This window comes from Cherax quadricarinatus, chromosome 39 (genome assembly GCF_038502225.1).
Source record: "Cherax quadricarinatus isolate ZL_2023a chromosome 39, ASM3850222v1, whole genome shotgun sequence".
Classification (NCBI taxonomy): domain Eukaryota; kingdom Metazoa; phylum Arthropoda; class Malacostraca; order Decapoda; family Parastacidae; genus Cherax; species Cherax quadricarinatus.
The window spans coordinates 1,067,177-1,083,799 of record NC_091330.1 but is presented as its reverse complement, the minus strand read 5'-3'; the positions used below and the strand labels follow the sequence as shown (position 1 = coordinate 1,083,799).

The following is a 16,623-nucleotide window of genomic DNA, read 5'->3' as shown; positions in this document are numbered from 1 at the left end:
CGCAAACCAACGTACGAGCCACAGCCCGGCTGATCAGGAACTGACTTTAGGTGCTTGTCCAGTGCCAGCTTGAAGACTGCCAGGGGTCTGTTGGTAATCTCCCTTACGTGTGCTGGGAGGCAGTTGAACAGTCTCGGGCCCCTGACACTTATTGTATGGTCTCTTAACGTGCTAGTGACACCCCTGCTTTTCATTGGGGAGATGGTGCATCGTCTGCCAAGTCTTTTGCTTTCGTAGTGAGTGATTTTCGTGTGCAAGTTCGGTACTAGTCCCTCTACGATTTTCCAGGTGTATATAATCATGTATCTCTCCCTCCTGCGTTCCAGGGAATACAGGTTTAGGAACCTCAAGCGCTCCCAGTAATTGAGGTGTTTTATCTCTGTTATGCGCGCCGTGAAAGTTCTCTGTACATTTTCTAGGTCGGCAATTTCACCTGCCTTGAAAGGTGCTGTTAGTGTGCAGCAATATTCCAGCCTAGATAGAACAAGTGACCTGAAGAGTGTCATCATGGGCTTGGCCTCCCTAGTTTTGAAGGTTCTCATTATCCATCCTGTCATTTTTCTAGCAGATGCGATTGATACAATGTTATGGTCCTTGAAGGTGAGATCCTCCGACATAATCACTCCCAGGTCTTTGACGTTGGTGTTTCGCTCTATTTTGTGGCCAGAATTTGTTTTGTACTCTGATGAAGATTTAATTTCCTCATGTTTACCATATCTGAGTAATTGAAATTTCTCATCGTTGAACTTCATATTGTTTTCTGCAGCCCACTGAAAGATTTGGTTGATGTCCGCCTGGAGCCTTGCAGTGTCTGCAATGGAAGACACTGTCATGCAGATTCGGGTGTCATCTGCAAAGGAAGACACGGTGCTGTGGCTGACATCCTTGTCTATGTCGGATATGAGGATGAGGAACAAGATGGGAGCGAGTACTGTGCCTTGTGGAACAGAGCTTTTCACCGTAGCTGCCTCGGACTTTACTCTGTTGACGACTACTCTCTGTGTTCTGTTAGTGAGGAAATTATAGATCCATCGACCGACTTTTCCTGTTATTCCTTTAGCACGCATTTTGTGCGCTATTACGCCATGGTCACACTTGTCGAAGGCTTTTGCAAAGTCTGTATATATTACATCTGCATTCTTTTTGTCTTCTAGTGCATTTAGGACCTTGTCGTAGTGATCCTATAGTTGAGACAGACAGGAGCGACCTGCTCTAAACCCATGTTGCCCTGGGTTGTGTAACTGATGGGTTTCTAGATGGGTGTTGATCTTGCTTCTTAGGACCCTTTCAAAGATTTTTATGATATGGGATGTTAGTGCTATTGGTCTGTAGTTCTTTGCTGTTGCTTTACTGCCCCCTTTGTGGAGTGGGGCTATGTCTGTTGTTTTTAGTAACTGTGGGACGACCCCCGTGTACATGCTCCCTCTCCATAGGATGGAAAAGGCTCGTGATAGGGGCTTCTTGCAGTTCTTGATGAACACGGAGTTCCATGAGTCTGGCCCTGGGGCAGAGTGCATGGGCATGTCATTTATCGCCTGTTTGAAGTCATTTGGCGTCAGGATAACATCGGATAGGCTTGTGTTAATCAAATTTTGTGGCTCTCTCATAAAAAATTCATTTTGATCTTCGACTCTCAGTCTGGTTAGCGGCTTGCTAAAAACTGAGTCATATTGGGACTTGAGTAGCTCACTCATTTCCTTGCTGTCATCTGTGTAGGACCCATCTTGTTTAAGTAGGGGCCCAATACTGGACGTTGTTCTCGATTTTGATTTGGCATAGGAGAAGAAATACTTTGGGTTTCTTTCGATTTCATTTATGGCTTTTAGTTCTTCCCGCGATTCCTGACTCCTAAAGGATTCTTTTAGCTTAAGTTCGATGCTTGCTATTTCTCTGACCAGTGTCTCCCTACGCATTTCAGATATATTGACCTCTTTTAGCCGCTCTGTTATTCTTTTCCGTCGCCTGTAAAGGGAGCGCCTGTCTCTTTCTATTTTACATCTACTCCTCCTTTTTCTTAGAGGAATAAGCCTTGTGCATACATCGAGTGCCACCGAGTTAATCTGTTCTAGGCATAAGTTGGGGTCTGTGTTGCTTAGTATATCTTCCCAGCTTATATCGGTTAGGACTTGGTTTACTTGGTCCCACTTTATGTTTTTGTTATTGAAGTTGAATTTGGTGAATGCTCCCTCGTGACTAGTCTCATTATGTCGGTCTGGGGCTCCACACATACATGTCTGAACCTCAATTATGTTGTGATCTGAGTATATTGTTTTTGATATGGTGACATTTCTTATCAGATCATCATTGTTAGTGAAGATGAGGTCTAGTGTATTCTCCAGTCTAGTAGGCTCTATTATTTGCTGGTTTAAATTGAATTTTGTGCAGAGATTTAAAAGCTCGTGTGAGTGTGAGTTTTCATCAGAGCTGCCTCCTGGTGTTATTACTGCAACAATATTATTTGCTGTATTCCTCCATTTTAGGTGCCTTAAGTTGAAATCCCCCAGGAGCAAGATGTTGGGTGCAGGAGCTGGAAGATTTTCCAGACAGTGGTCAATTTTTAACAGCTGTTCCTGGAATTTCTGGGATGTTGCATCCGGAGGCTTGTAGACTACCACAATGACTAGGTTTTGGTTCTCGACCTTTACTGCTAAAACTTCCACTACATCATTTGAGGCATTAAGCAGTTCTGTGCAAACAAGTGACTCTGCAATGTACAGGCCAACCCCCCCCCCTTTTGCCTGTTCACTCTGTCACATCTGTATAGGTTGTAACCTGGGATCCATATTTCGTTGTCCAAGTGATCCTTTATGTGGGTCTCAGTGAAAGCCGCGAACATTGCCTTTGCCTCTGCAAGCAGTCCACGGATGAAAGGTATTTTGTTGTTTGTTGCTGGCTTTAGACCCTGTATATTTTCAAAGAAGAATGTTATCGGACTGGTGGTATTGTTGGTACTGGGGGGGGGGGATTTTTTTTTCCGGCATTAGTATCTGTATCTGTTGGTTTGGAGTGGAGGCCATCGACTGTGGTTCCACTCCAGGAATGACTGGATTTGGTGTACGATTTCTGCCATTTCCTGCCAGTTTTTTTTCCTTCCTGGCACTAAAAAACCTCTCCCTCTTGAGTGGCTGTGGCTACCCAGGTTTTCCCATGGCCTGGATGTTTTGTATCTTTTTGTCCCCTTTAGATGGTATGCCTGGCAATTTAAGTTATAGCACAGTCTTTCCTGTACTGAAGAGGTACACAGTTCAGGGTGAAAAAGCTTATAGGAAGGGAGTTTGCATTTTCCTGTTGTCATATGGGCATGGCATTTTCTAGGGTGGTCATAGTTGCACGTCCCATCTGTTTTTCCAGATTTCCCATGCCAGCAGATACCAAGTGCATAATATGTGCACAGGCTTGGTTTCCGTTTGCCTTGGGTTTCTGTGACTGTATTCCCTGTTGGTGCATGTTTCCCTGTCTTACTTCTATCCTCCCTAGCACCAACAATGGAGCTCCCACCAGTTGTTTTTGGTAATATATCCTCACTATTGCTAGTGGAGTCCTCTTGTTTGCTATTTCCTGCGGTATTTCTAGTTTGCAATATTGGTTTTATCTTATCTTTGACTACACTTGTTTCCCTACTATGGCTCCTGTCCCCTATGAGGTCATTTATATGTATTCCTTCCTGCGTATAATTCCCGACTACCTGGACAAAATCTCCAGCTTCACCATTACTGTCTCCCAGGACAGCATCTCCAGCTTCACCATTACTGTTTCCCAGGACAGCACCTCCAGCTTCACCATTACTGTCTCCCAGGACAGCATCTCCAGCTTCACCATTACTGTCTCCCAGGACAGCACTATCAGCCCCACATTTACTGACTACCAGGACATCACCTCCAGCCTTACAGTTTCTGACTACATGGCCAGTATCAAGGGCAGTACCATTCAGCCCAGACTTTTTATGTTCCCATCTGTTGTAGAAAGCTTCCAGGTTTTCTATGAAAGCAGCTTTGATGTTGACCTCTTTTAATACCCTTGTGATTTTAGTCCACAGATTTATCTCATTTGGGCATACCCGAAAACACTTCCCTGTTTTAACACTGCTTGTAGCTAGTTCTTGGATATCTGCACAAGGGGCGTGACACCAATTTCCACAAAAATGACAATTTACCCATGTGGAAGCCCGTTTGTTTGACTGACCACAGACTACACACAGCTTCATAATGATTTGAATGGTTGATTTACTGCAATTCTACTAGCAACCTCTCGAATATTCTATTAATAACCTCCTTAAATGAAGCTCTAGCTATTTGTATTTCTGTTTCTAACTGTTTTTGTATATTGGACAGCTTGGTTTCTATAATGAGTTTTTTACCCAGCTCTTTGAGGAACTTTACAGCACACTTGCCCCATGCTCTAAGGGTCTTCGACCCTATTGGGATGAAGTTATAGCACGGGGGAAGGCCTTCATATTTGAGGGTCTTCTGGGTCTCCCTGTAGCTGGCAGCTCCTGGAGTTTACCTGGAGAGAATTCCGGGGATCAACGCCCCCGCGGCCCGGTCTGTGACCAGGCCTCATGGTGGATGAGAGCCTGATCAACCAGGCTGTTACTGCTGGCTGCACGCTATCCAACGTACGAGCCACAGCCCAGCTGGTCAGGTACCGACTTTAGGTGCTTGTCCAATGCCTGCTTGAAGACAGCCAGGGGTCTATTAGTAATCCCCCTTATGTATGCTGGGAGGCAGTTGAACAGTCTAGGGCCCCTGACACTTATTGTATTATATTTTGACGTGCTAGTGGCACCCCTGCTTTCCCTGCCGAGTCTTTTGCTTTCGTTGTGAGTGATTTTCGTGTGCAAGTTCGGTACTAGTCCCTCTAGGATTTTCCAGGTGTATATGATCATGTATCTCTCTCGCCTGTGTACCAGGGAGTACAGGTTGAGGAACTTCAAGCAGTCCCAGTAATTGAGGTGTTTTATCTCCATTATGCGCGCCGTGAAGGTTCTCTGTACATTTTCTAGGTCAGCAATTTCACCTGCCTTGAAAGGTGCTGTTAGTGTGCAGCAATATTCCAGCCTAGATAGAACAAGCGACCTGAAGAGTATTATCATGGGTTCTCCACCCCCATCAGCTCCAGAGTATGGCAAGTAGGTGTCTGCCAATGTGGCAGCATAGGTGTAGTCTCAGGCAATCTGCTTACCATCCTTCCAGGGTAGCATAGTGGCTCCACGACGCTTTTGACTTCTGTCAGACCTCTGTACTTGGAGTTCCCGTTGAGCTGGGCAATGGGCTTTGGCAAGGCTTCTCTTTATGATGTCGTTGACCTCATGTCTAGCATACTTTCCTTCTGATGTGGGACACACAAGACCATGAAGTCCGAACTGATCAGCCGTCGCCCTGCTGCAAATGCACCTATGTTCGGTGAGTATGGGGGCGGCTAGGCAAAGAGCAGCACCAATCCGAATGGCCTGTGGGTCGAGTCGAGTGCCCAGAGAGGAATTGGGAACTGCTAGAAGGAAATCTCCTGACTGTTGTGCCTTCACCGCTAGGGGACGAGCTTTGTCCTTTCCTGAAGCATTGGTGAGCATTGTGTTGGCGACTTTTTTCTATGATCGGAACTCTCTCCAGGTAAACTCCAGGTATCCCAGTGGGACATTTGTGCTCTTGGGGAGGAGCTGGTCTACTGGAGGAGTCGGCAAGGATGTCCCACCGCACGACTGCTAAGTATACATAGCATACAGCTAAATAGCTTATAATACATAGCAGCTTACAGTTACATAGATTATCATACATAGCAACATATATGTAGAGAACCTAGGATAGCCCCAAAAAGTCAAAGAGACTTATTTCCATTGGGGTCCTTGCTTCCATGAACCTGGGGTCTTGAGCTCCCACCGCACCTCTCAAGCCTTCGAGGGTAATCTCCTTGACTAGTCCACCAGAAGCTAAACACGAAGACAGAAAGCCAAGTAATATTATATTATATTATATTATTTTGTGGTTTGAGTGGCCCGCCCTGGGAAGGTGTAGGGAAGACCAATCAAAAGTGGGGTAGCTCGACCGCGCTGGCCAACTAGTAATCAGTTAGAATAGAAGCCTAACCAATCATCGACCGATTGGTGAAGGCACTTGGCAAATCAGAGATGAGTGTGTGTAGCAGGCTGACCAATCAGAAGGCGCAGGTTAGGGCGTCCACAAGCTTGCAGCCATATTGGATGTGTCTGCGGTGCCGGTGGGAGGCACCGCTCTGCTCTATTTTGTGGTCTTTGTGTTAATTGTGAGCGTTAGAGCAGCAAGCAGAGGCTGCACCAGCACACGACTGCCATCATGGGGGAAGACAGGGAGAAGGAGAAGCCAGAGAAAGGTAAGAGTGAGGAGAAAAAGTGTGGTGATGGCGGCCACCACAGCTTTGGTGGTGCCCACCGACAATTATGTACAGCTGCGCCGCGCCATTTTGGTACTCTCACGCACTTCTACCACATTATTGGCCTCTCCTGGGAGGCTCCTTGACACTAGTGAGGGGCATTTGATCCAAGGAATTAGAAAATGACCTCACATTCCTCGGATCGAACCTGATTGTTTCATTACCCCCACCCCACACCCTTGCTGGTTTAGCGCTTCACTGTGAATGTAACAAAAGTAAATGATATAATGGAACTGTTTTGACATGGAAATAATGGTGTCTAGGGAAGGTAAATATTGAGTATGAAATGCATAGTGGCGCCACTCATGATATTCAGCGTTGGTGCTTGACGACGAGCAGTGGAGCACTGCAGAAGGTCTACTGGCACATAGCTACCCTAATGTGTATAATACCGACAAGTTGAAGAATTAAACACCGTGTGCAACAACTGGGTATCTTTATTATGGCTGTATCAATACAATGCTGGGATGAAAACAAGAGAAAATGGTGTCTTATAAAACGACAAGTTGAAGAATGAGACGCTGATGCAGCATTTAGGAATCTTTATGGAGGGACCCCCTCAAGGGAGGTTCCTTGATGCTGGTGAGGGGCTCTTGATCTAGGGAATTGGATCTGTGCTCCAGTTCTCTGAATTGAGCCTGAATACCTTCCACTCTTCCCTCTCCACAGGCGCTGTATAATCCCATCGGGTTTAGCGCTCCCCATAATTATACGTAATTTATTTAAGGAACGGTTTTCTAGTCACTGGCTTCTTCAGTGCAAGACAGAGAAGAATAGATGAGTAGTTTGAGGTAATCAGTCCCTCAGTAAAGATTCCCATATATTCTAGTGTCATTCTTCAACTTGTTGATTTTCTAAACCTTTTACATCACGTGTCAGACACTGCAACTTCTTGAGATCTTCATAAAGAGAATCCATACTTGCTTAACCCATAGCTTGTAGTGCACTAGGCTCACACACTTAGGTCCTGGGATCCATGTTCTCCCATCAGTAAAATGGGTATCTGGGTGTTAGTTGATGGGTGCGGGTTGCATCCTGGGACAAAATTGACTTAATTTGCCTGAAATGCTTTGCATAATGAGGGTTTCTGTATAATAGTATGTCATTGATGTCAGTTAGGCCTGTATATCTTGTACATGTACCTGTAAAAAGAGATTTTTATTAACCTACGGGCATAACCTACTTACACTAGTGGATATATTCATTGGTGACTGCCTCCTCACCTGACTGCAATATAAAAGCCACTCCTAGCATATGCGGTACTTTCCTCAAGATTGATGGACTGAACACAGACTCCAGGCAGAGGGACTGATTACGTAACTCAAACTACTACTAATCTTTCTCCGTTCTTCTCTTTATTAGACTGAAGAACCCACTGGCTGGCAAAATGTTTTCAATAAAGATTCCCAAATGTTGCACAAGTGTCTGATTCTTTAAGACTGGAAAGGCTGAAGTAAAGGTAATTAGTCCCTCAGCCTAGCAGCAGGTATTCAATACTGTATTCTTGATGAGCACAGGCAGATGAGGCACAACAGAGGAAGACATTTTCACTGGTAAGCAGTATTCCACAGTGGAATCTCGCCTTCCTACAATAAGTGGATTGTGCAATGGAAATTTGTTTTTGCTTTGCAAATGGAAAGAAAATGTAAAAACCTAACATAGCTAAAGAATGAAGGTGCACTGCAGTGGACCAAATGGCCTTTGCTTGGTACATCCAGCTCTCGTCCATCCACACCCACTTGTATACCTGTATTTAAAGCTACCATTTAGGAGGTTCCTTGAAGGTGATGGAAGGCTCTTGATCCAACCTTCCCCTTGGATAGAACCAGAATGTCTCCCATTTCCCCAGGGGCTATATGACCCTTATGAGTTTAGCACTCCCCCATGAATGTAATAGTAAATAGCTTCCATACCCAAAGTTGTCTCCCCACTGACCCTGCTTGGGAGTTTCTTCCACTCGTCTACAACTTCATGTTACAAGCGGTGTTCCACAGGGGTCAGTATTGGCCCCAGTTGTTCACAATATACGTATAGGAGCAAACAAATTTGTTGATGCTAAAATAGGCCATCAAATAAATTTGGGTGAGGGTGCTGGTTGGGGAAAGTAACACTTACAGTTCACTGTAGACAAATTCATGGTTCTAAGCCTGGGAAAGAGAGAATAATTATGGCACTTATAAAATGAATTATGTATATAGCTTTTCGTCACTGCATACAAAAAAGATTATCCTCGTTAGCATTAATCCAAAAGCCAAGTGCTGCTCAGTTCGTCTCCATAATACAGTGGACAGATGCACCGGAAAACATATAGAGAAGTATGACAAAGTTGATCCCCTGTATCAGAATTCTTTGAGGATAGACTGAAGGCCCTGAATCTGCACTCTGAAAATGCCTAACATTAGGGGGGAGGGGGGATATGATTAAGTGTATAAATGAAGTACAGGAATGAATAAAGGGGCTATAAATAATTTACTGAAAATGTCTAACCAAGGCAGGACTTGCAGCAGTGGGTTCAAGTTGGAAAAATTTAGATTTAGGAAGGATATAGGAAAGCACTAGTTGTTAATAATTGTGGAGGAGTGGAACAAACTCCTGAGCAGTGTCACCAAAGCAAAAGTTTTGGGTAGCTTTAAAAATGGGTTGGACAGGTATATGAGTGGGTGCGAGTTTGACTTGCCTAGCATAGGCCAATAGATCGGCAGTGCTTCTTTTGCTCTTTTTAAATCTAACTATTTTAAATTTTATTCCATTGCTGCTAGCCCTGTCTTGGTTAGATATTTTCTGCACATTATTTATATCCTTTTTATTCCAGTTGTTCACTTGTATATTTCAGTCATATTCCTAATCCTTAAACTGTCCAGACCCCCAAAATTAATATTGCTCTGTACACTTCTTTCTTAATTTTCTGAAGTAGTTAATTTTTTTTTTTCCCTGAAGGTATGACCCGAAAGTTTGTTTGAAAACTTACGAAATTATGCAGGCTCAAAGTAGCGGTCTCGATACAATTTAAGCATCTGTGATTTCACCCATTTTGAGTCTTGTTTTAAGCTAGTGCCATTGTTCCATTTGACCATGTTCTTAGCTATTTTGTTAATGTGCCTTTCGTTCTATAAATTGAGCACAAGAAACTGCTCGTTCTATTACACCTACCCTATAAAGTGCACAGGTTGGTAATTTGGCCAATTTTACACAATTAAGATACAGGCTAACATACTTGCCCAGTTAAGTTCTCTCAGTATACTCAACCCTTGTGGTTTAGCGCTTCTCTTTTATTATAATAATAATCTCGACATACTCGCCTTGGGAAGCTATAAACTGATCCCGGTACCTCTGCCACTTCTAGAAACATTTCTGGAACTTTTCTTTCCTAACAGCATCTAGTGTGTCCTGTTATTGACTCTCCATGTTGTTAAAATTCTGCCCCTTGTGCCATTTTTATTTTTGGGAAGAGGGAAAGTCATGGGGGGGGGGGGGCTAGCTCTGGGGAGGATGGGGGGTGACTGTCATGATTTTGGCCAGAAAATGCTGGACAGACAAGGCTGCATGAGCAGGGGCATTATCATGGTGAATGAACCAGTTGTTGGGCACCCACAATGTTGGAAGCTTCTTTCTCAGGTCTTCCCTGAAACCATCTTGGACCCATAACGAAAGATTTTTGGATAATTGTTTTCCCATGGCCAGGCTCAGAGTAGATAAACTCTCGAAACTCTTCAAAGGTATATATTCCTGCTGGAACTAATTCCTGATGAACAATTCCCACTGTCCCCCCAAAAAAAAAAAATTGTTCTTGACTTGGCATGCATTTTTGTGGCCTGAGTGGGTAGGTGTTTTCCCATTGTGAAAACTTGCTTGGTCTTTGGGTTATAGCCATAGATCAAGTTTCATTGCTAGTAGGCCTGGTCATGGACCAGGTCACAGGGCTGTTGACCCCCAAAACCCCCTCTAGGTATGACGGTAGAAAGAAAATCTGGGTCATCCTCGATCTTTTTTTTAAGGACTGGACACAACCAAGTGATATTCTTTCCGGTTTCGAGTCTGCAGGTGGAGCACAAATTTCACAGCCACTCGCCACGTGTTCAAATTTTCAGTCAGAATGCTTTGAAACGACCCATAAGAAATTCCTACAGCACTTGCAATGTCCTGAATTCTTTGATCTTAATGAAAAGCCTTCCTCACTTTTTCAATTTTGACATCTGAATTTAACGTTAATGGATAACCAGAGCGTTCATCCTCAACTGACATTTGTCCTGCTTTGAATTGAGAATACCATTCAAAACACCGACTCATTGCTTTAAAGATTCTGTTCTGTTGACTCATGAAATCGTAATGACACGATTGCAAACAAACCATACCAGTGGCTAACGCGGCGGTCTGGAGTTTTGAGACACACTGATCGCGGGTTCAATCCCCGCCCGTGGTATGGTTTATTCTGTTCTGTTATACAAAAAAAATCGCAATGCTCTGTCAACACAAAAAAATGCCCATCTAACTTCGACAGCATGATCGATAGCTCTGAAACTTGTCATGCTACTTCACAAAGGCATGTACTGCACAGTATGATTTGTTGCCATCATATTTCACCCAGGAAGAATGTGAAATTTTTAGCTGAGCTGTGTGGATGATCTCTGGAACTATTAAACAAATATAACAGGACTTGTATGACATTTTAATATTGCTAAGTCTATTTTCAAGGAAGTGCCTTCAACTTACCCCCCTTTTCTTCCTTGGAATGACTGATTTCTTCCATTCTCCATGTTCCCCTGGGCACTATAAAACCTCAGTGGGTTTAGTGCTCCCTTCTGAATGTAATAAAAATTTTGGCTTGTATAGGAATGATTTGCATTAATTATTTTTCAGAACGAGATGAAAAAAAAGAAAAGGATCGGGATAAAGAAAAGGATCGTGATAAAGATAGAGATAAAGAAAAGGACAGGGACCGCAAGAAACGCAGCAGGTCTCGATCACGTGAACGCCGTAAGCACAAGTAAGTAGCATAGTTTTTTCTCTAAGAACAAACGTTTCAGAGGTGTCATGTTTCTAACAAGTTTAAATCCTAGTTGCCAAACCAATTTAGTGACTGAACTTTTTCAGAAAATATAGGATAGGGATACATCAGAATTTTTTTTTTGATGTTTGCTTTAGTAAGGTAGCATTTGGGTGGCCATTTTTTATTAGTTTGTAAATAAGTGTTGCATTTGACTTACGACTTTCAGAACTAGGTCTGGGTCAAAGGGACGCTCAAGATCTAGATCACGTTCCAGAGAAGCTAGAAGGAAGGCTCGCCGCAAGAAGCCTTCATTGTATTGGGATAAACCACCTCCAGGTTTTGAACACATTACACCTATTCAGTACAAAGCAATGCAAGGTTGGTTAATTGTTCATTATTTGGATTACTAACACAGTACAGGGCTGTAATTCCATATGGTGGGAGTTCAGTTTAGTGAATTCTGTTTTTTAATGGTATGTACTTGCAGGAAGTTGGTAGAGTAGATTTTGAGTGTTGATTTAGTTTCTCATAAGCATTAATGTATCGGTCTATTTTTATGAACTGAAACATTTAAATTTTTTATTGTTTCTTGGATTTGTATCAGATCAGTAATTTTGATTTTCATTTTATTAGGGAGATTAGGTTAGAATCTTTCACAACCATGCATTTACTAAAATGATATGGAAATTTTTGGAGTCATTGAATTTACAAATTGTTGTGAATAGAAGGAAATTTTACAAAGATTACTATAGCTTCCAATAATTTATAGTGTGAAGTTTTATTATGCATTGATATGAATATTGATATTGGCAGTTTGGAGGGATATGTTGTGTATCTTTATACGTATATGCTTCTAAACTGTTGTATTCTGAGCACCTCTGCAAAAACAGTGATAATGTGTGAGTGTGGTGAAAGTGTTGAATGATAATGAAAGTATTTTCTTTTCGGGGATTTTCTTTCTTTTTTGGGTCACCCTGCCTCGGTGGGAGACGGCCGACTTGTTGAAAAAAAACAAAAAAGAATAAAGGGTAACATAATTAATATAGGGCAACTGGATTCATCACAATCCAAAGACATTGAATAATGACAGCCATCTGCCAAGGAAGGGTGATTCAAAGGACATAAATTCACCCTCATTCTTTCAGTAGCTGTTTTGCCATAATGTTCTAACATCACTATTCAGTTTACACTCAAGACTGCAATATTCTTGCTCTTCCCTTGGTGTAAGCACCTCCAAGACTAAAGTCCGGCTAACTGGTTTCCCTGAATCCCTTCGTGAATGTTAACTTGCTCACACTCCAACAGCATGCCCATTAAAAACCACTTGTCTTTATTCATGCCTAACTTGCATAAACCAGCTTGTTGGATGCTTAAGACTCTAAAGCTCATTGACTCCTTTATCACTTCCCTTGAACTATTCATGGGATGACCTCTATCCCTGCTACCTCCCATACCACTAATACACCATTCTTTCCCCCTTTCCATCCTCTCAAAATGCCAAAACCTACATTATACTTTCTACACCTTTTGTACATCATACTTACATCATACTACACGTTACTCTCAAACTGCATCTCCACTTTGTCAAATATCTTTGCATCAATGTTCAAAATCCATGTCTCCCACCCATACAAAATTTAGTACCACAACTCTAGTGTATTTTTTCTCCATATATGTTACTGGGGTTACTAGCCCATTGCTCCCAGCATTTTAGTTGACTTTTACAAGACGTATGGCATACAGAGGAAAGATTCTTATTCCACTTCCCCATGGATATGAAAGGAGAAATAATAGGAACAAGAAATAAGAAAAAAAAAAACTGAGTGTGTACATAAATGTATACGTGTCATGTGGGTTCTTCGATAAAGTGGATGGGGTAAGAATACTCACGTAGGCTGGTAGTACGTATAATATAACGGAAAGTATGGGAAGGCACCAACAGCCGACCTGCCTCTCTGCTCCCTATCTTGACTGACTCAGTGCCTACGGGTGAGGGTGTTTGAAATCCTGCTATGGTCAGCAGCAATATGAATACAGTCAATGATTCACACAGACTGTTGGTAGTGAGTCATCTACTGGTACACTGGTTACTGGTAACTGGTTACTAGGAACTGGTACTACTACTGAGATACGTGCATGTATAATGTGATCTAAGTGTAAGCAAAAGTAGCAAGATATACCTGTTATCTTGTGTGTTTGAGACAGAAGAGACACCCCAGCACTCCTATCATGTAAAACTGTATAAATACAGATTTGTCTTACACTCATTTGGCAGGACAGTAGTACCTCCTTGGGTGGTTGCATTGAGGTATCTTTGGAGACAAAGAATGTTATCCGTGGAAACAAAGGAATGTATGAGAGTATAGTGGTACCAACATGCTTATATGGGTGTGACGCATGGGTTATAAATGCTGCAGCAAGGAGGAGGCTGGAGGCATTGGAGATGTGTCTAAGGTCAATGTGTGGTGTAAATATTGTGCAGAGAATTTGTAGTGTGGAAATTAGGTGGTGGTGTGGAGTTACTAAGAGTATTATTCAGAGGGCTTAGGAGGGGTTGGTGAGGTGGTTTGGTCATTTAGAGAGGATGGAACAAAACAGGATGACTTGGAGGGTGTATAAATCTGTAGGGGAGGGGTTGGGGTTGTCCTAGAAAAGGATGGAGGGAACGGGTGAAAGAGGTTGTGTGTGCAAGGGGCTTGGATATACAGCAGACGTGTTATTTTCATATAGTCGGACTTGGGTCCTGGAAATGGGAAGCACAATGCCTGCACTTTAAAGGAGGGGTTTGGGATATTGGCAGTTTGGAGGGGTATGTTGTGTATCTTTATACGTATATGCTTCTAAACTGTTGTATTCTGAGCACCTCTGCAAAAACAGTGATAATTTGTGAGTGTGGTGAAAGTGTTGAATGATTAAAGTATTTTCTTTTTGGGGATTTTCTTTCTTTTTTGGGTCACCCTGCCTCGGTGGGAGACGGCCGGCTTGTTGGAAAAAAAAAAAAAAGATGTGTGAGCGTGTTAGTGAATGGAGATGAATTGTTTTTGGGACTTGATGAGCTATTTTAGTGAGAGCATGGTAATACTTTGTGAAGGGATTCAGGGAAACCAATGAGCTGGACACGAGTCCTGGACAGTGGTGGCTCGTAGCTAAAATTAGTGGTGGTGCTTCAGAAAATTTTTAGCCATTGTTTTAATAGTGTAAAACAAAACAAGCATATACAGTGGACCCTCAACCAACGATTTTAATTCGTTCCAGAGAACTTGTCCTTAGCCGAATTTATCGTCAGCTGAATTAATAAATAACAAAAAGGCACAATACCGTGACTGGAACGATACGCAAATAACCCGCACATAAAAGACAGAAGCTTACGACGACGTTTCGGTCCGACTTGGACCATTGACAAAGTCACACCGTCGTCGTAAGCTTCTGTCTTTTATGTGTGGGTTATTTGTGTAGCTGAATTAATTTTCCCCATAAGAAATAATGGAAATCCAATTAATCTGTTCGACACCCAAAAGTATGAAAAAAAAAATTCCACATGAAATATACATTTTCCTATACAGAAAAACAAGGATACATGCACAATAAATACTACATGAAGAATAAATGACACCTTTATTGAAGATTTATTAGTGAGTGATCAGATGGGAGGAGGGGAGATGGAGGTGTATTACTGTTTGGAAGGGGAATCCCCTTCCATAAGGACTTTAGGTACCAAGTCCTTTTCTGGGGTTACTTCCCTTTTTTTTTAATGCCACTGGGAACAACTTGACAGTCACTGGACCTCTGTCACACCAAAAATCTGTCCATAGAGCTCTGTACCTGGTGTTCCTTTATGGTTTTCCTAAAATGGACCACGACATTGTCATTGTAAGTCACCAGCACGGCTTGCAATAGCTGTCAGGGTGAGTTTCATCCATAAAGGTTTGCACGTCAATCCACTTTGCACAAATTTCCTTAATCGTTGAAGAAGGCAGCTTCCTCCATCTCTCTTTCCTCTGAAGCAATTTCCTCAGTTGTGGTCTCTTGCTGTTGCAGATGCTCTTGCAGCTCATCAGTGGTTAGTTCTTCATTGTCGTCCTCCACCAAGTCTTCCACATCCTCCCCACTAACATCCAACCCCATAGACTTCCCCAATGACACAATAGATTCCACAACTGGCATAGGCTCCTCAGAGTTCGCCCCAAAATCTTCAAAATCCCTCTTGTACACATTCTGGCCACAATTTCCTTCAAGCAGAGTTCAAGGTCCTGCTAGTCACTCCCTCCCAAGCCTTACCTATAAGGTTTATGCAATTGAGGATAGTAAAGTGATCTTTCCAAAACTTTCTTAGGGTCAGTCGAGTGTCTGAGGTCACTTCAAAGCACTTTTGAAACACTGCTTTGGTGTACAGTATAGTCCTTGTGGCTTAGCGCTTCTTTTTGATTATAATAATAATAATTTGGTGTACAGCTTCTTTTAATTTGAAATGACCTGTTGGTCCATGGGCTGGAGGAGAGGAGTGGTATTAGGAGGCAAGAACTTCACTTTTATGAAGCTCAACTCCCCTGCAATTCGCTCTGGCAAGTCTGAAGGATGAGCAGGAGCATTGTCTAATACCAGGAGGCACTTGAGGTCCAATTTATTTTCCAGGAGGTAATTTTTCACAGTGGGGCCAAACACATGATAGAACCAATCATAGAAAATGTCCCTAGTGACCCATGCCTTACTGTTTGCCCTCCACATCACACAAATTAGCCTTAATGACATTTTCTTGAAACACTGGGAGTTTGAGTGATACATGGGTAGAGGCTTCACTTTGCAATCCCCACTAGCATTACTACAAAACATGAGTTACCCTGTCTTTCATTGGCTTGTGTCTTGGCAGTGCTTTTTCCTCCTGTGTAATGTAGGTCCTGTTTGGCATTTTCTTCCAAAACAGGCCTGTTTGGTCACGATTAAACACTTGTTGGGGTTTTAATTTTTGAATGTCTATGTACTCCTGGAGTCCTGGAAATGGGAAGTACAATGACTGCACTCTAAAGGAGGGGTTTGGGATATTGGCAGTTCGAAGGGATATATTGTGTACGTATTTTTTTATACTTCTAAACTGTTGTATTCTGGGCACCTCTGCAAAAAGTGATTGTGTGAGTGAGGTGAAAGTGTTGAATGATGAAAGTATTTTCTTTTTGGGGATTTTCTTTCTTTTTGGGTCACCCAGCCTCGGTGGGAGACGGCTGACTTGTTAAAAA

General features: G+C 42.6%; 1 protein-coding gene across 2 annotated transcripts in view; it reads left to right on the top strand.

Moving 5' to 3' along the window:
- The first annotated feature begins 6,160 nt into the window (after nucleotides 1-6,160).
- LOC128696265 (splicing factor U2AF 50 kDa subunit) overlaps nucleotides 6,161-16,623 on the top strand; it is a 61,138-nt gene continuing 50,675 nt past the window's right edge. For both annotated transcript variants that reach the window (XM_053787417.2, XM_053787416.2), the window contains exons 1-3: nucleotides 6,161-6,345; nucleotides 11,263-11,389; nucleotides 11,619-11,770. In XM_053787417.2, the coding sequence (XP_053643392.1) occupies nucleotides 6,309-6,345; nucleotides 11,263-11,389; nucleotides 11,619-11,770 (316 nt within the window). In that variant the 5' untranslated portion in view covers nucleotides 6,161-6,308. The remainder of the gene's footprint in view (nucleotides 6,346-11,262; nucleotides 11,390-11,618; nucleotides 11,771-16,623) is intronic.